The sequence below is a fragment of the Paramisgurnus dabryanus genome, chromosome 10 (assembly GCF_030506205.2).
Source record: "Paramisgurnus dabryanus chromosome 10, PD_genome_1.1, whole genome shotgun sequence".
NCBI classification, from domain to species: Eukaryota; Metazoa; Chordata; class Actinopteri; order Cypriniformes; family Cobitidae; genus Paramisgurnus; species Paramisgurnus dabryanus.
The window spans coordinates 33,819,935-33,846,775 of NC_133346.1; the positions used below are offsets into that span (position 1 = coordinate 33,819,935).

A 26,841-nucleotide genomic window follows, 5' to 3' on the forward strand; every position below is an offset into this window, starting at 1 on the left:
GTGCTCAAAGTTCACTCATGGCAGTGTTCCTCGCTTGCATCAACACTACAACAGTGTTAACTAAAAACTCCTATAGTGTCGAATATTAACACTAAAATGGTGCTTAAAGTTTACTGGCAGAGTTCATATACATTTTACTAGAGTTGAGTATACACTGATATAGGGTGCATAGGCTACTGTGATTAAAACTATTACAATGTCCCATGTATTAGTTTAACCATCCCACCACTTAATAATCAGTCCAAAGTTCAAAGTGTTGCAATTAAAACAATTTTATTAGTTTCCTTTAACAGCCCTTTTCTTTAAAATTTGACAAAGGGCCCTTAAAACACATTTACAACAATACGAAACTGCTCAAAACATGTTGAAGTTTAAAATTGCTGCTTAGACAATGCAGCTGTCTGGTACAACATAGAAAAATGAGTCTGTGCCATAAGACATTTGGACATCAAAGGGTTTAAAATATCTTAAGTTACAAGGTGTAACAATTGAAAGGTTATGCATATTGTCAACAACATTAAATGCATGAAAATGTTCTACAAATGTAGTCTCCATTTCTGATACCAAAAAATAAACTTCATTTCTAAGAAAGATGGAAACAATCTTATTGAATACTGGCATTTCATGAACAACATCTGTGCAAACAACAAGACCTGTGTGATACTCAATTTCATTATGTTTAACCCAAGCTGTGACACTTACTTCACTAGTCATACTAATTTCTAAATGTTCTGAAATCAAGTCACCATTTTCAACATCAGTCAGCTTTTTTCTTTTGGCAGGCCCAGACTTAATCCCTTTAGTAGACAATGACTCCCAATGATATGCAACAGCTATTTGGTGTTTTTTTTGCAAGGGACTTTGTTATGTTCTTGAAGTTTTTTATACTGGACTTAAAAAATCTGTGTTTGGCCTCATACCTCATACACCAAACATGAATTAATGGGCCAATTTTGCGCACACACTCAGGGTAATGAATCATAAAATGATGTTTGGGGATCAAATTATTTTGAGGATACAATTCTGTAAATAGTCTGTGATGCTCTTCAATAAGATGTTTTAAAAATACAGTCATTCCCTCTGTGATACATGGAGAAAAAAACAATGTTAATAATATGCAACAAAAGTAACAGTAAATGCCAATGTCTGTCACTTTCTGGGACAGCATCACCCAAGATTAGTGGGAGGTTCCGAATAAGGCATAATGTTTGACTGGCATTAAGTCCAATACCACCAGTACAAAGCATATTTATGCGTGATGGGCGATTTTTTTTTTTTGTCCATGAAGCCATAGTTGAATGCGTATACACGCTGGAGAATTTGTTACTGAGAAATGAAATTCTTATTCAAATATTCAAACAACAACTTCATTTCATACTGCGCTACACCTTCTAAGATATCGTGCATGATATCAAATACAAAGTTTTCAGACACACTGAAGTATGACAGTGAATTTAGTATGCTATTGCGTTTGATACCAAAGCAAGAATTTTCCCTTGGATTCTCAGTCAAGATGACTGTAGTGCTCTTCATTGGTTTACCTGGTGCGTAATATCACTCGTGGATCATGTTCATTAAAGACAGTCTGAGCAGAGACTTTGTCAATAAGACACATTCTACAGTAGTAGTTTGCAGTGAAAGATTCCAGAATTGAGTTCAAACCCAAATTGTCACCTGTTATTTGTGCAATGGTTCCATAGAGAGGTTGCTCTGTAAAGGCACTTTCATTCCTATTTACATCTTCTACAAATGGTGTAAGTATTTTGTCAATTCCATATTTTTTGCATCCTGGGAATGAAACAAAGATATGAGATGGATATTCATCAGAGATGAATTTAAACGTGGTGGTAAATTGCGTAGTGTAAAATACAAACATCCAAGCTTATGGATACCTTGTTTTGAGCGGAGTGGATTTGCGGTTTCAAAGTTGTCATAATAAACTTGAATTTGCAATGCATTTTTGTATTTTGAAAATAATGGATGATGTTTGTAGTATTTTCCATCACTGAAATCTTGGTACAGGCTGGGATTCATAGAGTGAGATTTATTAATTTGACAACACACTTCTTCATTCCTAAAAATGAATTCCAATGTTTTTAAGATAGGTATATAAATGAAAGTGTCATTTACAGGAACTTGCTCATATAAACTAGATTCTTTGTTTCTCTTTGAATCAAATCTGGTGCCCAAGTGAACTTCTACAGGTTCCACAATACCCCATTTCTCACTGAAATACTTTGTCCATTTAGAGTTTGTGTTTAAGTCACTGAACGGATTGAAAGTATTGCTGAAAACATGTTCCACTGCACTTCTACTGGGATTGTCACAAAGAACAAGTGCTAAGTGCAGTGCCTAAAGATTTTCATGGACTTCATTGACATACTCCTCCATACTTTCAACAACAGATAACACAACATTGTTGGCAACACCACTGGCCTGTAACTTTGCTATAACTGAAGCACACATTAGTTTTGCCTGGTCTTTAGACATAAGAGATAAAGGTTGATTAATCCCATCTAAGTCCATTTCAGATACATCTTGTAAGCTCTGTTCACCAAAGTCTGACTGATGTGCTGTTTGCATATCAACAGCACTGCTTGACATATGAGATGAATGTTGATGAATCCCATCTAAGTCCATTTCAGATGCATCTTGTAAGCTCTGTTCACCAAAGTCTGACTGATGTGCTGTTTGCATATCAACAGCACTGCTTGTGCTAATGTCATTAGTGTTATGATAACTAATTAAATGTTTTCTAAAACCTCTAAAACTTTTAAACTGCAGTGAACATCCGTCCTGAACACAAACAATAACAAATTTCTTACCAGGATATAATCCATGAAAAAGCTTGAGGTGCTGAATTAATGCACCAGGTGCATCGTGCAACGAACTGCAAATGTAACACTTATACATTGTTTAAGAACTTGGCTCTCAATTCCCTTACCTTTGGACTTTCTTTAGTGGAGTCAACATCAATATTATAGACTGATGTCTGAAGGAATGTGTACATGTTGCTGAGAGCGTCGTCATAGCTTACACTGAAAACGAAGTGTGCTTTAAATAGTTCATCAAAGGCTGCCAATGATGTCGTTTCCTGGCATGGAATGAGCTTCTTGTCAATCACAATGTAGTAAGTGCTGATGGCCTGCTTGCAGGTTCCAGAAGCAAGAAGGTATGGTTGCTGATGCCCCTCTTGGTTCTCCAAGTGTTCTTCTAAGCTCCTGCATGACTATGGGAAAAATTACATTGGTACCACAGAAAATATAATACTTAAAACTAGGGCTGCACAATAATTGGCATGCGATTGTCACAAGCATCTCATCAGTAAAGCCGGGTTCTTGATTTGTGGTAAATCGCCATCACCTGCTTTCAAATGGAGCGGTATTTACTATATAAAGTATATATAGTAGTTCACTGACAAGCTAGGCAATATCGCATTCATAATCATGGACGAATCCCCTCCTATATAGAATGTTATATTGCCTAGCTTTTCAGTGAATAACAGCTCTGTGTAGTAAATGCCGCTCCATCCAAAAGCAGGTGATGGCAATTTAATACTAATCAAGCAACCGGCTTTACTAATGAGATGTGTGTGACAATCACATGCGATTTATTGTGCAGCCATACTTAAAACTATAAACTGAGGTGTGGTACATACCTTGTGAAACACAACTACTCGGTCCAAAGCCTGAGCTGCACTGATCCTCTTTGTGTTCTTTTTAGAGGTTTGAGGTGACAGAATATGCAGGAGTAGCAGAACAGTTGCCATATCACTGTCCCACTCTGTAGAAAAAAAGTTTTACTTAAATCACAAGTTTCTGTTAAATTATCAGCTGTTTTGTGTCAAAGCATTAGTCTTGCATATGACACAATGAATTAAAACTCAGTTAAAGCAGAAATTGGTAATGTTTGCCTCTCCATGGCCATTTCTGTCCAAATTTATATTGCAGATATTTGTGGAGTAATCTTTATATGGGTTGTGCATTGCCCTGTTACTCTGCACAAACTAATATGAAGTCTCTGATCACTGCATCAGAACAGAGTCATTTTACACCAACATATAAGTTAGAAGTGCATTATTTAAGTCATATATCCAGAAAAATGTCATCTGAACTAGTACTACCATCCCCTTAAATCTTTCCCGCCATTGATGAGTTATCTTGTCAATTTGGCAGGAAAACATTTTCTCCTATGATGAGTTTTTACGACAATTCAGATTTCTGCTATTATAAGTGGTACCCTTACCCAACTAAAGCATTTATGGTTTCAAAAACCAGTTAAAACTTTGTGTAGTGTATGTTTTGATCATTCTGCGTTCAGTTAAAAAATGTTAATCTTTGTTTTTTAACCACTGATCTATATAAATGTCTGGACTGCGCCTAGAACACTTAACATAACAGCGAGAGGTGAAGCCACCAGAAGAGTTAAAGCGGCCATATTGGTATGCCTAACCTTTATTTTAATTGGCTATTAACTGAATACCTGGGTGATCCTCAGATAATTCATCACTGCATTGATTCCTGGCAGACTTCAGCAAACTTTGCAGCACTGGGGTGGTAGTAAGGTTCTCTGCTTCTCTTATCACCTTTATTTTATAGAATGTGTGCCACTTCTCAAGCAGTTTGGATGCAACTTCTGGACCAAAGAGGAGGCTAAAATCTTGAGCTATCTGCAGCAACACAGAATAAAAATTTTTTTCAATTTACATTTTTGATGATCACATGCCAAGTCAGTAAAAAAAGGATGCGAATACTTACCAGCCCTTTAGTGTCCAGCAGCCTTGGAAACACTGAAAGTATTGTTTGACTCTTCAGGGTCATGGATGAGGCGCTGTCTATAATTGAAGGTCTCCCTCATCTTCTGCAGGATAATTTCTCTGTCACTGGTGGTTCATCAAGGATATTATCTCTTTACAACGTTCATCGTCCAAATTATCACCAATCTGGGGCAGCTTCCTCTCCTGCCTTGGACCACCTCCACCTGCTATCAGCATTTTCGAGCTTTTGCACCCACGTTTCGTTGTTCTCTGAATTGTTTTGATCCGCCATGCAAGAAATCCAGAGCCACTTTGGCTGTCATTGTAATGCTCCATAACAAGGGCAGAGACAATTATATTTAACATTACAATCAGCAGACAGCAGAAACCTTTTTAATCTAAATGTATTAATAACAAAAGTCAGGGGTCAGAACAGTTTAAGTGCAATTATAAAACCCCTTAAATCAATATACTGTGTGAAACCCTTAAAATTCCTGATAAAAAGCTCATTGCAAAATAAGATATGCATTTAATTTAGGGCTGGACAATTTGGCCTTAATTTCTATCATAATTTTTGTCTTAATTTCAGTTGATAATGTATAAATCCAGTAAGAACATTAAATAAGCCTCAGGAAAAACTTCTTGTCAGTACTACATAAAACACTTAATTATTCTGTTTTATGTTGTAATTTAACCAGAATTTACAAAAAATTAAGTCTGAGAGATGTTTATTCCCCGTGATGCATATAAATATCTGTGGTGATTGCTCAAAACGTGTTTTTAATAGTCACCTCAACGGAAAATAAAAGTATCCTAATATATAGAGAGTCCTTACGGCCCAAGCAACTGTACACAATATACATGGGTGAATTCCAGTGCCATTTGTGCCCCCTTTGAAGGACTCTTTGCAAAGTAAACAGACACTCCACATAAAATTATTGTTTTCATTGCTCTTTCGCCAAGTTTATTTTAACCGATCACACTATGAGACACAATTCAGGGCTCCAGACTGCCACCAAATAGTGGCATTTTGCCACCAAAATTTGAGAATGTGCCACTGATTTTTACATCCAGTCGCACATGTGCGACCAGTAAATTTGACCTTTTTTGTGATGTGACACTGAATTTGAAAAAGCACATTGTACTTTCTGCATCTATCATTAAAGTATTTATTAGTAATACAGTGGAAATTAGTAGAAATGTGAATATTTGGTTAGCATGTTGATTTACAGTGTGTGCCCCTAAATTTTCTGGTTGTGCCTCTAAAATTTTCAGTTAGGGGCCACTCTGCTCCTAGTGGAAAAAAGTTAGTCTGGAGCCCTGCAATTGCACATCTCCTCTTAAAGTTTACACATCATAAGCAATGATCTTTGAATGAATATGAAATATGTCATTAATCTGCGGGTGCAGTGATCATCCCTAAGGAGCTAGAATGAGACACGGAAACTCTTTAAAAACAATGCTTGTGAAACGGAATGTGCAAGTGCGAGACCATCCACTGTTTGCAGCTTTTTTAGCAACAGATTTGTGATTGACCATACGCTCAAGTGGTTCATGCTAAGGGTGGGCGGTAAACCGGTAGGTAGATTAAATCGGTACAAATGTGTCAACCTGTAGAGATTTTGGCCTATCATCTGAGAGATTCTCTGTCGAAGTTACGTACTAACGCGTGACGCAGCTGTGTGCACGGAAGGGCTGTCAACGAATATTCTAAATTCGAATACATATTCGAATAGTTAAAAAAAAAAATTTGAATGTGAAAATATTTGAATAAAAAAATATGTGGAAAAAACGTCTGCGATTAGAAGATGCGTGGCTGTCTGCTTTGTGAATGGTAAGTGCATTTCTCAGTAAGTGCATTTACACGCAGCCTTACGCCTTTGTGCATTCTACAACCGAATTAACTCCCGCAAATTGCAGGTAGTGACAACCGCATTTACAGAAACTCTGCATAGTGTGTAAGTTACATAAATGAACTGAACAACTATAGAGTGTTTAAACGTGCATCATGGACATGATAGGTCTCTCTTCTGAAAAACATTAATTACTAGAAGGGGAAAAAGTCTTCTGTATGGCGGTGTAGAAAATGACAGAGGCACAACATTTGCTGCCCAGTGTTGCCAGATCTTGCACTAAAAAAACAGCGAACAAAAAAAAAGTTAGTTTTAAAACTAATCATTTTAAGCGATTGAAACAAACAACAACGCTATGCGCACACTCAGTTTCTCAATAAGTGTGTTATATGCAGTCTTTCGCCGATTATGCTTAATAAACTGATAACACCTGGGGTCATGTAAACGCGTAAAACGATTTTTTTCTTTTATCTGGGAAAAAAACAGCGTAAGCAAAAACCGATCAGCACTGGTAATTTTTTGCTTACTACCCTGATTTACCCACACTGATGCAGTGCTGAAGAAGGCACACCAACGCCTCTTCTTCCTGAGACGGCTGAGGAAGTTTGGAATGAGCCCCAGCATCCTCAGATCTTTCTACACCTGCACTATTGAGAGCATCCTGACGGGCTGCATCACTGCCTGGTTTGGAAACAGCACCGCTGGCAACCGCAAAGCTCTGAAAAGGGTCGTGCGAACTGCCAGCCACATTGTTGGAGGTGAGCTTCCCTCCCTCCAGGACATCTACACCAGGCGGTGTATAAGGAAATCCCGGAGGATCATCAGTGACTCCAGCCATCCGTCCCACAGACTGCTCTCTCTGCTACCCTCAGGAAGACGTCTCCGCAGCATCCGATCCCACACTAGCCGACTGCGGGATAGCTTTTTCCCTCAGGCTATTAGACTAATGAACAGTCAAAAGGGATAGCTTTTTCCATCAGGCTATCAGACCAACGATCAGTCAGAACTAATACACCCCACAGCATACTTCACAACATGGTATGCCACACACTGCACTTTAACTTTAACAGCCCAACACCGAACTATTTAATACAATAATCTATCTGAACTATTTAATACAATAATCTACCTGAACTATTTAGGACAATAATCTACCTGCTCCCACTGGACATAACATTTCTGTGTCCAGCTCAAGTACACTCTGTTGCACCCAAGCAGAATTTCATTTTCATGCGTAATTATGTCTACATAATGCAAGCGTACATTCTGTGTATAATGTATAATTCTGTGTACATTTTGTGTACATTCTGTGTATAATGTGTAGTGCTAACTGTATGTATGTCTAATAGTACACCGTGTGTACTGACTATTTGTATGTGCATATTGCACATCTTTACCTGTTAAATGTGCATATTGCACATTTTTTTATCTGTTTTCTTTTTGGTTATATGTTAACTAATTCTGCAATTTCTGGAGCACGCTCCCAAGAATTTCACTCACCAAGGCACATGTGCTATGATGATGTGACAATAAAAGTGATTTGATTTGATTTGATTTGATTTTGCGTGGCATGTATACACCTTAACCATCTTTCTCACGGTTTTATCCATGTGCGCATGTCTCCGCATGTGAAAGATAAACGTCACATGCGGAGGTAAGTGCAAAGTAACGCATGAAAGTCTCCGCTTGACTAAAGCAGTGGGCAGAGAAACCACGAAAATAAAAGCTCATGTTACATTTACAGGTTCTGCAGACCCAAGAAGAGAAACAACAGTATAGCTTTAGACATATGCTGTCGGCTTTTTGTACAACTATTGTGTACTATAGGCGGTGATGTCACTGCCTGCAAGAAACCTGACAATTCTCCAAGTCCCATGTGCAGTTGCCTGCATAACCGGTTTATTGATATGCATGTAAACGCATGAACAGTTTTCTATAATTAGCAGATTTTTAATAATTATCCACTTATTCTGTGCATGTAAACGCACTCAGTGAGAGGAGCGTTCAAGCGTGCATTCACTGCTCATTGAGCTTGTGAGCATTTTTGCTGCTTTATTGGCCTTAAATGCACATATGCATTAAAATGTCCAAGTATCCTCATAAACACAGTCATTTAGGTCTTAAAAGAAAGTAAACAGGTGAAAAAGATAATGCATGTATAGATATGATTAGTTAAACTTTGATCAGGGGAAGTCACCTAATATTGCTCCTGAGAGAAAATCTCTCACTGGTCTTGACTAAATCACTTTTGTATATTTAATAATAAGAAAAATTATATGGGATAAAAAAAATTGTAATAGGATAAAAACCTTAAAAATTAACTGTTGTGATATCATTCTATAAAAGATTTTGGTCATATCGCCCACCCCTTGTTGACGCCTCACTCTCATTCTAAAATGACCTGTGGCGTAATGATACGTAAAAGACACAAAATGGTGAAATGGTTCCCGTGATGATACTGGTGGAATACCTCATGTCTAACAGCCAATTAGATTCGAGAAGCATAAAGAACTGTTGTAAAACGTAAAATATATTGATATTGAATTATTGTCAAGACCAAGTGTAATTAAGGTAAACAACTTACGTATCCTTTTTTGGAGAATGGATCTTTTAATACAGGGAACAAGAGCATATTTTTCTTAAGTTTCTCGATGAGGGATTCTCCTGCAGAAATACATACAACAGGGAAACAAATCAATTCACAGAGTTTGTGACATAATTCTGACCTGACACAGTATGACTTAGTTTTAGGTTATGTGTGTTTAAAATGTGCTGCAGCTGCTTATAAAACCAATAGAGCTCAAAGAAGATTTTAAAGTCCAAGTGTTTTCAAAGACTAGGGACGGGTACCGAAACCCGGCATTAAACTGGCCCCGGGGCTAAATTATGAAAGACCGTAGTATCAGTAAGATCTGACGCTATCGATTCTGCTTTCGTTCCTGGAGAAAAAATAAAAATAAATGTATTATGTATTCTTGATTAATAATGTTTTCGTGCACAAATTTCTCTTTTACCAAACATTTCAAATTTGCGATAATATTAAGACGTTTGTCTGTGAGATCTGCAAGATTTCTCATGCGTGTCTGTCACACAATGAGCGCGACGCACGCACACGCATAACAGGCTGAAAACTGCCGCTTAATACAAAGAGTTACGATGGCAGATAGAGCTAAATGTTCAAAAGTGTGGTTATACTTCACTAGAGTTGGTGCAGACAACGCCATGTGTCATACAACAAGATGTTTGCATGTAAGGGCGGAAACACAAGCAATCTGTCAAAGCATCTTTCAAAAGTGCATTATGTGCAGACAGAAACTGTGTCCCAATTCATGCAACCTTAAAAGGTGAGCACTCTCTAAGGGGGCAGCCTCAGAAGTCCGCGAAGAGAACTGAAATGAGACGGTTTAACCCTCGGAGGACCCATAATTTGCGTCACCTGTTGCACGCGCCTGTCAGGCATGTAGGCTAAAATCATGTTAAATCAACGTTGTTCACATCATTTAAAATAAATGTACAATCTCCCTAATTGGTTTGCTTACCTTACATTGAAATTCTGTTGATTTCTTTTGGGAGAAATTACATTATGCATTCAACCTATTTTCTACTTTTTTTTAAATCCCAAATAAAGAAAAATCAGTATGTCAACATTTATTTGGCTTAATGCACAGCACTTCAAGTTAGTTTACAAAATAGCCTACAGATAAATATCCTATTTAGAGTATTTTTTTCTGCAGCTTTCACGCTGGTGCATTAACAAATATATGTATATTATTTAGAAATGATATCCAGAAATTAATTTGTGATAATGAAATGCAGACACAATTAACTTATTCATGTGAACATAGGTTCATGATCAAATGTTAACATTGGCCAAAGTACCGATAAGAATACCATTAAAGTACCAGACAATTAAGCAGTATCGGTAAGAGTTGTAATACCGTTTAAACCTTAACGATACCCATCACAATCCAAGACATGAGAAATCAATATGAATATCACAAAAAAATAATAAATAATAATAAATACATTTTTAAAAAAAAATGCTAGGAATATCACCTTCAAATGTAAAATAAATTCAATAATTTTACTCAGCATAAACCAATCTGAGAAAGCATTGGCTGGAATTAATGTAACAAAAGCACTGGGGAAAGACTATGGATAAAAATTAATGGGCTTTTTTGGCGAGGGAATAAGCCCTCTTAAAAATGAAGGTTGAATCAGAAAAAAAATGTCCCCTTATAAGGGACAAACTTTATCATCATGCTAACCATACAAACTAAAAGACTACTAGAACACAGATTGCTCATAAGCAGTGATGGGCAGTAACGCGTTAGAAGTAACGCGTTACTGTAATCCGATTACTTGTTTCAAGTAACGAGTAAAGTAAGGGATTACAACTGCAAAACGAGTAATTAGATTACTGTTACTTCCCCGTTAGCAGACTGCGTTACTGCATTATTTTTTAATCTTGATTTTGTTTCCTGAGACTCTCTCGTGTCGTGACGCGAGTCGAGTGACAATGACGTATGAGCGCCGCGTCGTCAGTCAGTGTATTGTTGAACGTGAGAAGACAACATGGAGCGCGGAAGAGAACAAGACTATGCAGCGTTTAATGCTTGAAAGTACCGACATTACTTTGAGTTTAACCCAGTTAAAGGTGACAAAAACATCAGCGTCCGCTGTACACTCTGCGTGGGAATAAAACTTTTATCCACAGCGAAAAATTCCACCTCAAATCTAAGCAAACACCTAGCAAGCCGGCACAGCAATGTGAAACTTACTGAAAAAAATCCCTGAACCCCCAGCTGACATGACCGCTGCGGCTCCATCTCATACACGTTCACGCGAAATCTGATGTAAAACAACAGACTACTATATTTCATGGATTATACGCATTTGTGGACAAAAATTGTCATTTGATGAATTTTATTAGACTGATTTCATGGGTTATTCACACAACTGAAACAGACCGGATTCGACTTGCGATCGTTATAAGGTAAGAAGTCCCGTTTATATTTTGCATCTAGTCATCTGGACTTCTGTAACAAAATACATTTCTGATACTAGAGCATGTATCTCAAAACAGAGACCCTTACCATACAATGATGCTAAACCCGTAGACCTTTTAAACGATGTATAGTAATGTTGATATTAATATTAGTAATGTTTGTAGACAGTATGCTATATAGATATTGTTTGCAGGCTTAGAAAAAATGACGCCATCACGCCCACGAATTAGTGCGCGTCGAGAGGCTAAAACAGATAATGTTTCATTTGATTAAAAAATGATGGAATATGCAGAAAGAATAGAATTAGGCTGAAAGGTCTTGGCCCGGTTGCATAAAGCACCTTAAGTTTTTCCCTTATGTATGACACTTAAGGGGTAAATTCCCCTTACCTACAGTAAGAGAATAATTTAAGGGTGTTGCATACAGTATAATCCCTTAAATGGTTCTCTTAGGTAAGGGTAATCGTTAAATGTTTCACGACAGCGACCCAGGTTTATAAAATACTATTGTTGCCATGGAGATGCAACAGAAAAAGCTTAAGGTTTTTTTTGCAACACCCTTAAGTTGAAATGAAACATGAGGGTGAATTTAAGGGAAAATTACACTTAAGGTGCTTTATGCAACTGGGCCCTGTTGCATACTGTAGCATATTCAGGTCGTGCATCATGTTTTTGAAAAGTAATTAGTAAAGTAACTAGTAAAGTAACTAATTACTTTTGAAAATAAGTAATCAGTAAAGTAACGGGATTACTTTCTTAGGGAAGTAATCAGTAATCTGTAACTAATTACTATTTCCAAGTAACTTGACCAACACTGCTCATAAGTAAAGAACTAAATTTACCAACTTGAATAAGTCCTCTTAAAGTAAACTTGAGAAAAGTAAAAAAAGGAAACAAAAACAGGTCAATAAAAGGAAATCAAAATGGCTGTTAACTACCTAATTATATAGCGAAAGTTCAGAAAAAAATGAAATTTTGAGTATTGAAATTACATGATTTACTAAGCCTCAAGCCATCCAAGATACATATGTCCATCATCTTTTAGACAAACACAATCTAAGATATTTTAGAATATGTCTTACAAGCTTTATAAATGGTAGGAAACAGGGTTCATGACTTTCAAGCCCAAAAAAGTGCATTCATCCTCAACAGAAGTTATCCACACGGCTCTAGGGATAATTGATGCGATTTTGTAAGGAAAATATCCATATTTAAAGTCGCAATAAAAAGTAAAATAAAAAACTGTAATTTTTTTGTAATATTGTGGTATTTTTTACAAATTATTTATCTGTGAGCTTCATAAATTTTTAAAAATTCATGTGCCCTCATAATCTTTAATCAAAAATGCAAATCTCCTCCCCTCCTAAAAACGATCTCTCTTTACTTCCGGTCAAAATGTATGGCAGGTGGGCGTGGTCCGGGAGAATATCACTGCGATTAGCAATTAGCAACACGACCCAACTTCAAAGGATCCAATCAGATCTCGATGGACAAATTCAAATCCAACCCTGCCTAATTTCATTTCAGAGGCCGGTTTTACTCGGATACACGTCACCACGGGGAAAATTAGGCAACTGATACTTCCGTTTCATGGCGACTTTAAAACTTTAATCTATAATAATTAGCTTCGGTATTGGCCAAGGAACATTATGCATAAGATCCGGTGAGAACTCTTGCAAGAACCGTACGTTGTGAGTTGTTTTAGCTAGAGATAAGTGATCTCGCCTTATATCGAAATCCTCCAATTTTCTTTAAAATCCATGGTTTAGACTACTTAATCATGACTTGCGTTTTTTGGTCCCTCCTCAGTCTCTACATATATAATTAGATTGTGTATGCTGTGTGCTGCTGACCCAGGTCATGGGCGTCGGAACCATTATACGTGGGTGGGACAGGACCCACCCACTTTTTAAGACCAATGATAATGGACCCACCCACTTTTTCTCTAATTTAGCGCATTTGTCTGTTCACTTATCAAAGCGCTGTTAGTCCAAATCCATTCCACTAGAGCAGGGATCCCTAACCTTTGCTTTTTTTACACCGCGGACCCGTTTCAGCTTTTAAACATAATTTGCGGGGGTGAGTGGACGCTGAGTTGCTGTTCGAATACTGAAAAACCTCATTTGCCAAATGTATAGGCCTAACGTTTTAAACAGAAGTAAATGTCAAACAACCCTAGGGAAATTAATAACTGCTTTATTTATAGTATATTTTCTATAGATGTGTAAAACCATATTATAGCGGATTATTTTATTTTCATTGTTTCACGAGTTTGCCTGCCCATTTAGTCTTAATAATTAACGGTAAACGAACTTAGCTTGGTGTTCTTAAAGGCAGCTCGAACCTTAGGTCGGACTCGAGCCCCAAGTTCAAGACACAGAAGAAAAAAGAGGAGATGATGAGGAGAGATGCCAGAAGAATTGCGTCTGTCACGGAGGCACAGAGACTCCCGTTTTGCTTTTAATGATAATTAACACACTAAATGTGGTTCCTTTTTAAACGTTGAAAGTATAGGCTACTTGTTAAAATATTATTACTGCTGTAAAATAGTTTATTTTGATTATGGCACGATCGCTGGATAATTTTCAAGTTTTTTTACAGAAGCCAATTACTTTTCATTTGCGATATGAACGTCTTCACGTATTGTTATTATTTGCGAGGTACATTTGCAGATAATTAATAAAGTCATACCTCTGTTTAATCGATTGTGTTTTAGAAGTACACATGCTCAAACTCTTATGACAGCATTGTTTCCCGACGGATACCATAAAATAATGTGATCTCATTTCCAGAATCTCACATTTATATTTCTCTAAGAGAGAGAAAGAGAGATTGGGTATAACAAATAAAAAAGGTATACAAAAGTTGTATCAGTTTACCTTCATTCGTTTTTCTTACCTTTTATTTCCTCAAAATAAAAAATAAACATTGTAGCCTACTGTCAGCAGAGTAGAGAAAAAAAATGACACAGAGAAGGATAAATGAAACATGACATCTGTCATTATTTGCAAAATATTTAAAGGGCTATTACCAGAATTTTGACCGTAATAGGCTACTGTCTTTAATTTAATAAACACAAATGTTCAGGCTAATTAAAAGGAAACATGAAAATGTCATCTATTGCAGTAAATGTATTTTTCGGGGGGGGTGTATGTGGGGACCCACCCACTTTTCATTTGCTTCCGACGCCCATGACCCAGGTTAAGTGTTCTCTCCAACATTACATAACCAATCAATTTCAATAATTTCTTTTAGCTGTGCTTCGTTGCTACGTAAAGCGTGAAAATGTAAAAAGACGAACCGCGAGCATGAAGAGAGCGACTACAGCCAATGTTACTACTGTAATTGATAACGATGGTCCGGATTTAAACTAGTGCTGCCTCACGATTATTCGTGACTAAACGTTTGCAGAAGAAAAGTTTTTGTTTACATAATATGTGGGTGTACTGTGTATAATAATTGTGTATAAATACATACACACACACATATATAATTAAGAAACATTTGCATGTGTATATACATGTTTATATATAATTTTTATTATATATGTAATTTTTATATATATGTATAAGTCATATTCCTTTAACTAACACTTTATGTAGGCGAGACCAATAGTATTTTAAGGGGAGATTTTTTTGCCATAAATTCCATATTGAAGTCTTCTGTGGTATATATAGGTAGCGTAGTTTGCAGGGCATTTCAGATTAAGGCGAAACAGCTAAAGAACTCACTATATAAAAAGAAAACATGAATATCACCACCTTTAATGAATCTTTTATTAATTATTTATTAATTGTAAATGTATTTATTTTAGCATTTACTACTAATTTTTTCAATCAAAGTTGAAACTGTTAACATTAGTAAATGCACCATGAACTACTGTCAATTACTGTAATGACATAAACAATAATTAATTAATGTTTATATGCTCTATATTTTTCTTTGTTTGTTCATGTTATATAATGCCTTTACTAATGTGAACAAATACAACTTTTTCATATCATATTATTCAATACACATAAACGAATAATCCAGGGTCTGTTCTGTTCACACAACAGCTTACAGTCACATCTCTAATACAGTAACGTTATGTATGAATATAAACCCTGAACGAGCAACTCGAGTTAAACTCATTTACAATTCGCACATGATGTCTGTAACCATAGTGACAGGTGTAAATTGAATGACTGTACCTTTATCAACAAAATATTATGTTACAGTAGAGGCAGCGCTGATGTGCTATTTTATGCGCAATGTTTCTGCTGTTTACTTTCTCCTAAGACCTAAATGGTCGTGTTAATATGAGGATGCTTGCAAAGACGGGATTTTTGACGGACAATAAAGCGGCATAAGGACAATAAAGTGGCAAAAATACTCACAACACAAGCTCAATGAGAAACGAATGCGCGGCTTGCATGCTCTTCTGACACAGAAACAGCGAACGCATTTAGCACTGTTGTTTGTGTTTGAATGGCAGCAGTAATTTAAGCGTGACTCCACCACCGGAAAATAAGGCTTAACATTAAACATTTAGAAGAAAGTGGCTTAGAGATTACGGGTGCCTCCGCAATGAAAATGGCTCAACGTACTGCGATTACTGTAAATCCTGTGTAACGAAGGTTGCCGGTAAATTGGCCTTGGTGTCGCAATACACATATTTTAAGTGCAAGACCTTGCTTAAACGTGGCGAAAGTGACAAACACAAGAAGTGTCGTGACAAATGTGTTAATTATTGATAAAGACACCGACCTGTCTGTCAAAGAGTGTTTGATGGTGTATGTGCACATCCTGCTTGATAGACATCTGACAAACATCCTTGTAGTCCATGTTGATGTGAAACACGACATGATGGTATGTTTTTGATGTATTTTTTTACGAACCCACAGTGTTAGGCGCAAACTTATAAAACTAAGGCGTCTTCTCTCCACCTCTTATATTTAGCGAGGGTGAAGAGTCACGCAAGCTTATTAAACCAATTGTTCTGAAATGAGCATGTTCACTAACAACACACGCCGCTGTAATCTCATATACTGTTATACAAGTGCACAGCTGCGCATAGTTTAAAAGTGTAATTTCTCCGTCTCGTGTCATTTCTCCCGCTTGCGTTTTAATGACTCACAAGTCGACAAAAGAGTCGGATTAAAACACCAAATGTAAACGGCAATGCGTCTTTCAAAAGCATTTAATGTGTTCTGTAAGAAATGTTCATATCGGCTGCATATCTGCGACTTATATGCCAATACAGATATATCTACAACAGGCTCATATCGGCCGATAAAAATCGGCAAAAAGATAAATCGGTCGGGCTCTATTTAAAACCATTTAAATGTTTTTGGATGGCTTGAGGGTGACTAAATCATGGGGTAATTTAAATTTAAAACTATTGCTTTAATATAATAAACTTACCCTTCAGTCTCAACCATGTGGGAAGCAAGAATGTTAACCATCTGACGCCTTCGACTGTCAGACAGTGTTCCAGTTTCTTCATATTCCTGAAGCACTGCTGTACCTCCTGGTTTTGTCTGCAGGATCTGCTTTATCAGCTAAACAAATGACAACACTTAATTGGTGATGACGTCACACGCTAATTAGCATATATGTGACATCATAATGTGTTTGCGTTTGATCGAGTGTTGGCACCTGAAAGATGTTTCATTTCTACTCTTTGATCCGTCACATTATATTGCATTTTAACACAACTGAATGGGGCTGTGCAAAAAAATCGACTGCGATTATCATGCGCGTGTCATCAGTAAAGCCGGTTCGGTGATTAATACTGAATCGCCATCAGCTGCTTTCAGATGGAGCGGCATTTATTGCACAGACCCGTAGTTCACCGAGAAGCTAGGCAAAATTGGGTTCATAATCGAGGAAAATCGATTCCGATTATCTATGCGATTTTGCCTAGCTTCTTGGTGAACTACGGGTCTGTGTAATAAATGCCGCTCCATCTGAAAGCAACTAATGGCTATTTACTTCTAATCACGGAACCGGCTTTACTAATGACACGCGCATGATAATCGCAGTCGATTTTTTGCACAGCCCTACAGCTGAATGCTATTTTTATATATTATCAGTTCTGTTGTCAGACATGAAATGAGTAGACTATAAAATACTTACTAAACACGACCCAGTTACACCTCGTGTTTAATCCAACTGCTGCTAAAATCCTGATTTATAAACGCGACATCTGACAAAATCACCATACATTTACATTGAAGTCTTACTGCTGTTGCTCTTCTCATCAATGTCTTGTTATGAGCCCTTCTTGTTTTTAAATGTGATATTTATTGTCGCGTATGGCGCAGACAATTCGGTGAAAATTCATAAATATGAAAATACACAGTCTGTAACACAAAGTTACTACAAAACACGTGCACAGGCATACCGCATCATAGAGAGGGAGAGAACGGGGGTGTGTGTGGGAAACACTAATGCTAACCTTTCGTCAAGTCACGATAAACTCAATCACCCGTCTTCTCTGTCAGAAAAATCTGTGACTGTTGACATTTACACAAAATAGAAAGTATACGGAGGAACGGACATTGAAAACACCGCCACCTTTTCACTGTTAATGAGAGAGGGGCCGTGCGCTTATAAATATAAATGGGAATCATGACAAAATCTATTTGTGGCGGCCAGTGCTGATTCAACTGTTACAATGCAGTGTTTACCATACCTAGATTTATTTGTGGCAGATTACAATGATTAAAATGACAAAAGATAATCAATAGATTATCTAATAGATAATTAGATAATCGTAATTTACACACACACACACATACATATATATATATATATATATATATATATTTATATATATATTCAATAAACGTACATCCTTGGTTGAAGAACTCTGTAATACCGCTTCATCACTTCTAATTCGCTTGGGTTGTCCTGACATGGCACTGTCACTGCTACTACTGATCACAGAGAGTAAATACATTTGAAATTAAACACAAAGCATAACTCCTGTTTTCAGATGTGCAAGAAACGTTGTTGTTTCCTGATAAATAAGAGGGAAATACTCTGCTTTGACTATTTTGGAACTGCCAAAAACAACAGTCAAGCTACTTATCAATTTTCAATTACTTTTTTTTAGCAATTATTATGTTAAAATGTATCAATGATCATTTTAAGTGAAACAAGTTTCTATCAGGCATCTATCTCATATGCTAATCTTGAAAGAAACTGTTAACTGCTGTTATTGCAATTTGAAACCAAGCTTTTTATATTTACCATTTTCATGACTATCCTTGACAATGGAGCAAATCCCTTCCACTGTGGATAATTCTGCAAACACAGTTTCATCCACCTCAGTGCCAGAATCATCTTCCACAGTAATCTCGTTCACAGGGATGGAGAACTTCTCTCTTACTAAGTGATGTTAAAAGACATGGTATTTTGTTAAAATTATAAAATATAACAACATCCACTTATTCTAAGTTACGGATTTGTCATAGACATCGCAAATGGGAAATTTACCTTGAGCAATGAATTCTTCAAAATCAGCAGCTTGCAATTTAATGTATTTCTTGCAGTTCTCATACTGCACCTTAATAATCATTTTGCCATCTAAGACTTGAGCCTGTAGAAAAAGTGAAATGTCATGATTGAGAGCAATTGGAGGAAAGGTGCACTTCTCAGGTGCAATACAGTCTGCACAAAAGCACAAAACAAACACTCATATCTCTGGAATAGCCGTGATTTTTAATCTTGTCTGAATCGGTACATAAAATCACAGACGTCGTGGGGGACATGTTGAAACTCAAATGTTGTTGGAAAACTAATCCCGTTCGAATAGTGCTTTTGTTCTGATAAACACGAAGTAAGATATTTTGAGGAATGTTTGTAACCAATCTGCTACATTCACTTCCATAGTAGGATAAAATAATACTTTGGAAGTGAATGGGGCTCACAAACGTTTGATTATGAACATTCCTCAAAATATCTATATTTATCAGAACTAAGACATTTATACAGGTTTGTAACAACATGAGAGTGAGTAAATGAGAGAATTTTCATTTTTGGGTAACCTACCCCTTTAAATGAATACAATTTAGTCTGTTGCAGCTAACGTTACGTTACTCAGTGCCATTTTATTCAGTTATGTGTAATCACATAGAAATCTAATTGCAGTGCAACATGAAGGATACAGGTCCTTGAAGGCCAACCTTATCAGTGGCTCTGTGAGAGTGTTTTAACATCACAAAATATCTGTCTATTTATTCAGCTGTATATAAAACTTCAGATTGGGGTTTTAAAACTTACTATAGGTGCAGAACACCACAACGCAACTTTTTGGTATTGCACCAAGCAAAAATGTGAAGTGTATTTATTACAAAAGTAAAGATATAGCATCTAACAAGTTCTACGCGCATTGACTTTAATGTTTTCCCCCACGTACGTTCCCAGTAATGCCGACCAAGTCTATGCAATAAAAATAAAACTTCAAAAACGCAGTGTGTAAACCTACACTTCATAATCAAATATTTCTGTAGGCATGTGCATAGGCTTTTGCTTCTGTCAGGAACTGGAGACATGGACGAATGAACCCATACGCAAACGATATCGGGGAGTGAACACTGAACATTTAATAACAAAGAACAAGAAAACAAAAGCCCACGTGGGGGCAAAACTACATACAACATGAAATACACTGACATAACAGGGAGAACAAGGGGGCGGGGCCTAGAGACGGGACACCAGAGGCCATGCCACACTTAACAAGGCATGAACCTCCACATGAAACAAGAGACTGTCAGAACTCTGCCACCACAATAAAACATAAATATAAAACAGACTCTCGTGGCAGAATCCTGACAGTAGCCTCCCCCAAAGGAGCGACTACCAGACGCTCCTCAGGGGAACACACAAGACAAGACCAAAAACACTAAACAAAACAAACATGAGTCCATGGGCACACAAAACAAAGTCCATGAACCAAAGTCGACCGCGAGAGCTGTGCGGGACAGGAAAACTGCGCAGGTTAGGCGGCTCCGGCCGCGCTGAACGCGCAAGCTTCTGCGGCTCCGGTCGCACAGGACGCGCTGGCTTGGGCAGCTCCGGGCGCGCTGAACGCGCTGGCTTGGGCGGCTCCGGCCGCGCTGAACTGTGCAGACTGGGCGGCTCCAGCTGCGCTGGCTTGGGCGGCTCCGGCTGCGGAGGACGTGCTGACTTGGGCGGCTCCGACTGCGCTGGACACGCTGGCTTGGGAAGCTCCGGCCTCGCTGGACGCGCTGGTCTCGGCGGCTCCATCCGAGCTGAACGTGCTGGCTTCAGGGGCTCTGGTTGCACTGAACGCGTTGGCATCGGCAGCTCCGGTGGCGCTGAACGCGCTGACGTCGGTGGCTCCGGCGGCGTTGAACGCGCTGACACTGACAGCTCCGGCGGCGCTGAACGCGCTGGCTTCGGTGGCTCCAGATGCGCTATACGCGCTGACTTCCCCGACATCGCTGCTGGGTTCAGTAGTGGCTGGTTCATTCTGTCAGGAACTGGAGACATGGACGAATGAACCCATACGCAAACGATATCGGGGAGTGAACACTGAACATTTAATAACAAAGAACAAGAAAACAAAAGCCCACGTGGGGGCAAAACTACATACAACATGAAAACACTGACATAACATGATTAACAAGACTAGATGAAAACTAAACTGAATGAACAATGAGCACAACTTGACATGACAGGAATGAACACAATGAACCAGCGCAAGACAAGAGACAAGAGGAGATTAAATAGGGAAACTAAACGAGGGCAACACAGGTGCAAGGGATGAACTAATAATGAATAATTAACAGGGAGAACAAGGGGGCGGGGCCTAGAGATGGGAATCCAGAGGCCATGCCACACTTAACAAGGCATGAACCTCCACATGAAACAAGAGACTGTCAGAACTCTGCCACCACAATAAAACATAAATATAAAACAGACTCTCGTGGCAGAATCCTGACAGCTTCCCAGATCTAATCCTGTGCCATGTGGCAACAAACAAACGTTTATAGTGACATTTTTTTAATGTAGTCTGTCAGATTTCCCCTCTCTGCCTCAAACATATCTTTAAAATCTAAAACATTGAGTTTATACATGACTTGGAGTTATAATCGTAAGTATCAATGCAATAACGTAAATTAAACGAAAACTTACTTTTCATGTGGCTTGAGAATAATGATTTACATGTGCGGATTCCCCCCAAACCAGTTCAGCAGAAGTTCTACCCTGCTAATTTCACTGGTTTAAGAGTTTGCGTTGATAGGTAGAAGACACTCGCGAGCGTATCGTGTTAACTTGAAAGCATTTACATTAAACGGCACTCGCGAGCGTAAAGCTTACCAGAAAGTTATTAAAAACACACTATGCTCACAGTGCACAAGCACCAAGTGGTACTGTGTAGACTACGCACGTGGCGTGCATTTTTTCGGCGCCAATGTTAACAAGCGCGCGCTCGCGTGGCAGGAGCGGCCAAAGTAAACGTCAAAGAAACAGCTTGTGTCTATAATGGTGTAAATATATCTATATCTGTCGTTACACCGACCAGAACAGTAAGAAAACAATGTGGATTAAACAAATCAGTTATATAAGTTACACTGACAGTAAAAAAACGTCTTAAATAGGTTTTGCTCATAAATTTATGTAAAATAAATTAATGACCTTGAGATTTTTATAATGGTGGCCACGCGCTGCACAATTTTAAACCCTACACACGCACACGCTGCTCTTTTAAATCACCGTGTTAATGCATGTCACGGGCACTTGTAAGAGCATAAGTGACCTTATGTTACTGCAATAAACTGCAAAAAACTATCCTTTTGGCGTCATTTTAGCCCAGTGAAAAGGGTCTGGCAATCTCATATTACCATTAAAACATACTATAAATGCCATAGCCTAAAAACTCGTTGTTTATGTATGTAACTTAGTGTTTTAAGCCCTCCGTTTTAAGCTATATATAGTTTAGTAAGCTTAACACTTGCTCGCTATCCTCAATACTGATACGAGTGAATAAACTTTTAACTACGAGCAAATACACGACGATGCCCACTCCTTAGTTGCACTAACCAGGTTTTAAGGGTTTAGTATAAAACTGTATTTAATACAAAACTGCAAAAACATACAAAGCATTTGCTTTTTAAAACTTACCGTTGGTGGTTCATAAAACTCCCGCCGTTGATGCTTGAGAGATGAGTGAAGGAAGACGGTGGTTCCCAAACGCCTCAATTGATGTACCTGCCCAAATTAAAAGATACATAGGACAACCCGCAAAACGGCAGTGTCCGCTGAAACACTTTCTACAAATGAGTTTTCTAAAACTTACAAATTTCTCCTGTTCGTAGTCAAAGAGTTTAATATCCTCATCAAATGAACCTGGTCAAATGAGAAGTCATCTTGAGATTAGGCAGACAAAACCCGCGAAACGGCCGTGTGTGGTGAACGTCGTTAACGGTTTAAACGGACTATCTACTTGACCCGAACACATTGAAATTATATATAAATATATATTTTATACATTTAATACAAAACAGCAACAACAGAACAAGATTTATAGCTTGATAAAACGTACCAAACTCTCCTGCTTTTTCTCGAAGTGAGTGAAAGAAAATGGCGGCTCTCAAATTCCTCAACAAACTTGTTTGCCCAAATGCCCGGATGTTCAGTAACACTCGTGAGTGTTAAATACCATCAAATCTGCAATGTTACGACTACACTATTATGCTTTGACACTGGAACAGGGTTATTCCTATACGAATTAACACCAAAACCGCAACACTTTACTCTAAAATCCCTTAACACTGTAATTTTGACTCTAGTGATTTTGCTGTGTAGGCTAGAAACCCAATCAGAACATTTTTGAGTTACCTACTCCTTTCTAACTAGACATTTTACTGTAGACACATTTTGCTTAAGGCCAAAACTACTTTTCATCTTGAAGTAGCATCACCTAGCCTACTGAAATGAACTAACGTTAGCTTGCTAGCACTAGCTAAATCTATTGGGCCTAATTTCATTGCTAGACAACACGGTTTTCTTTTCTTTTTTTGTTTAAGCAGTGTGTAATGTATGTAAACAGGGGAAATGGAGAAGTGTAAAATATGTAACGAGTCATTCAGTGATGAAAACACATTCTACGAGCAAAAGGCAGCAATGGTGTGAACCGTTCTATTGCTCAACGTGGAAATAGCTTAACAACAATTCCTGGAGACAGAGTACACATCGAATGCCCCGCAACTATTATAAAGCAGGGGCGGCGTTTGCGTATGGCAGGGTATGGCAGTTACCATACCCTAGCATTCAGACAAAACACCAGAAATCAACAGGCTATAATGATGCTCATTAAAGATAATTTTAAATAATTTTAGTAGAACATATCTGAACATTGGTACATCACTAATATGGATAATTTACACGTGTGCTCGACTTCATGCTATAATACAGAACCCGACATGCGGATGACATCAACGTGCCGCGAGAGCGGTTTGAAAGCAAACTCTTCCGATGATTTCTCGCCCCACCCTCGCGGTACTTTGATGTCATCAGCCTGTCGTTCTTGCAGCGGAGCTTGAAGTCCTTGCAGGAGGTTTCATGATGACCGCTGTTGTTATAATCTTTATTTTCGAAAGTAAACTCCTTTTTTGTTTTAACATTGAAACAGACTCACGGTTCTCCCCCACACTCGGGCTATGCATATTGCATACATTATTCCAGAAGTAAAATGATTTGTTCTCTGTGGATAAATAAACATGTTCTCTTACACTGGGAAATTAGCGCAGTCGAAGTGAATTGTATTAATTGTTTGCGCGCGTTTTTGAATATGGCGACTTGTGGAATAAAAACTGCACGACGACAAAAGGTAAGACTTGTTTTTGCATTTAGCCCTGTTTTACTAAGAGTTTTATTTAGTGTTTTAGTCTTAGTTGGTTGGCTGGCTGGGTTAACGTGTGCTCTATCACATCATTAAAAGTCTTTATTGTGTTTTTATAAGTGTTTATTGGCGGCTGTCATGACAAGATTTGTGAAGGGATGTTACAGTATTTTTTGATATTATCTTGTTTTAGTTTATCTGTTGCTGGAGTTGCACTTAGTTAAGAATGTTAACATTTGAAAAGCATTTTAAACAACCATGATTTCTATTTTTGTTTTTCATTTGCATTGCTTCCGTATTGTTGTCAGTAAGTGTACATACGTGCAATCATAGTATGATTTTGTACAGGTTGGTGGGGTATGTACACATATAGATATAATCTGGTTTCATAGATTCCTTATTTGAATGGCCTTCTTGTACGAAGAATTTTTGCCATACCCTAGGTTTTCGTGAAACGCCGCCACTGTTATAAAGCAGAAAATATTGTACGTGATAATGTATTACCATCTTTAAAACAACCACAAATCAAAAATAATCTCTGCTCAGAACAGAACTTCAATTTTCAAGAGGATTGCTTGTTTTGTGGACAACCAACTGAAATAGATAAGAAAAATAAGCACAGAGAGAAAATGTATATCTACCAAGTAAGAACAGACTTCCAGGAAAGGATTGTGCAGGTTTGCCACTTAAGGAATGATGGACTATAGTATCTAATGTTTTGTTAGAAGGTGAGGTGATTTTCTTTTAGGTGATTATCAGGGCACGGTGTTAACAGTTACCGGTTCATGTAGAAAAACGAAGAGCCACACTTTAAACCTGTTCAGGATGAACTGTGTTTAACTTAGGTCCAGTTAGAGGACACACATTTGTTTATAGTTGCTACGGTTGTAGTGTGTTAGAGTGCGGTATTAGTGCTTAAATAAAAATGTTATTGTGCTGTAGCAGATGATTTATGTTAATGTTTCGATTGAATTCTAACTTTAAACAATACATAATAATGTTTTATTTATTTAGATTTCATTTAAAGTTGACGAGAATCCTCCTGTTATTAGTACTTTCTCCTGTTCCTGTGTGGCTGGGAAAGAGCTATGCAACCATTTACGAGTGCACCCTACAGCATGATGTAACTTTGAAGAAAGTACCACCCACTATACCCAGCACAAGCACTCTACAGACTTGGCACAGGACCCCCAGTCAACGGTCAAGCAAAGTAGAAGGAAAGCCACAAATACTACTGGCAAGTTCAGGGAGAGTTTGCAATAACAGGACTGAGTTGGTGTGATTTCATAACAAATACCAAAACTGATATAACCATTGAGCACAACTGGAGAGATGACAGTGTAATTCTCAAAGTAGACTTATTTTTCTTTAATATATACATGAATGTGTATCTTAACTCTAGGAGGTGTTAAACTAATACTAATGGTGATTGATGTTTACTGAAATTGTCACCCAAAAATGAAATGTAAACGAGAAAACTCCGTTTTTTTTTTCTCCAGAAATCACGTTTTTTTGGTTGTGCATTCCAATCAATATCAATTCAACTGCAGTTGGTTTGTTTTGATTTAATCCTTCATAACTTTAAAAATACAGCTAAGTAGCACCATAAAACAAAATAATAACATGATAACATAATAATAAACATGTTTTGACAAAAATGTTAAAAACGGAGATATCTCGTTTTGCACCGAAACTCTTCATTTACTTACCCCCATGCCATCCTAGTAGATGTACATAATGCCTATATAGCTACATTCATATCTGTCTAGATACACATACATATTAAGAGTGATGATGTGCTTAAACTAGTGCTGATGGTGATTGTAAACTTAAAACAACTTGCACTTTGCCTCAAAATGCACACAAGTAATGTTTTTAGTAAGGCATTTTTGTTTAAACTAGTTATATTTCCTAATTAAGCAAAGGCATAGTTCTGGCTTAAGATAATCCCTGTCTGGGTGGGAAACCATCCCAAATGTTAGTTTTGGTTGAGCATCTTTATGTCTTATCTTGGTTACGAATAAGCATTACTAAAAATGTAAGTTCATTGTAAATTTTAAATGAGTAAGGCCATTTAGGGGTTTCGTGGGATTTTCGCCCATTCAAATAAATTGCCATTGTCCACGTAGTGGGTCCGTTGGACCGCTCCCCTTTCGTGGTCACCCGTTTGCCCTTTAACTTGATGGCTACGTGTCATTTTACCCTTACCGGCCTGTAAGGACCCCAAGACCCCCACTATTGGTGAAATGGACACCACCAGGGGCACCCTCGAGCCGTGGGCTACGTGGCCGCAGACCACCAAGCCCTTTTTTGTCCAGGAGGGCTTTATTTGCATTGGGGGTCTTACCTCCCTGCCCACCAAAGC

The 26,841-nt window shown here is 37.9% G+C and overlaps 1 protein-coding gene across 1 annotated transcript; it reads right to left on the reverse strand.

Moving 5' to 3' along the window:
- Positions 1 to 324: 324 nt before the first annotated feature.
- Positions 325 to 7,141, reverse strand: LOC135753661 (uncharacterized). Its single transcript, XM_065271618.2, has 4 exons — positions 4,758 to 7,141; positions 4,483 to 4,669; positions 3,659 to 3,783; positions 325 to 3,229 (listed from the first exon to the last, which is right to left on the reverse strand). The coding sequence occupies exons 1-4, from the start codon at positions 4,818 to 4,820 to the stop codon at positions 2,906 to 2,908; spliced, it is 699 nt and encodes a 232-aa protein (XP_065127690.2). The 5' UTR covers positions 4,821 to 7,141; the 3' UTR covers positions 325 to 2,905.
- Between the last annotated feature and the right edge of the window lie 19,700 nt (positions 7,142 to 26,841).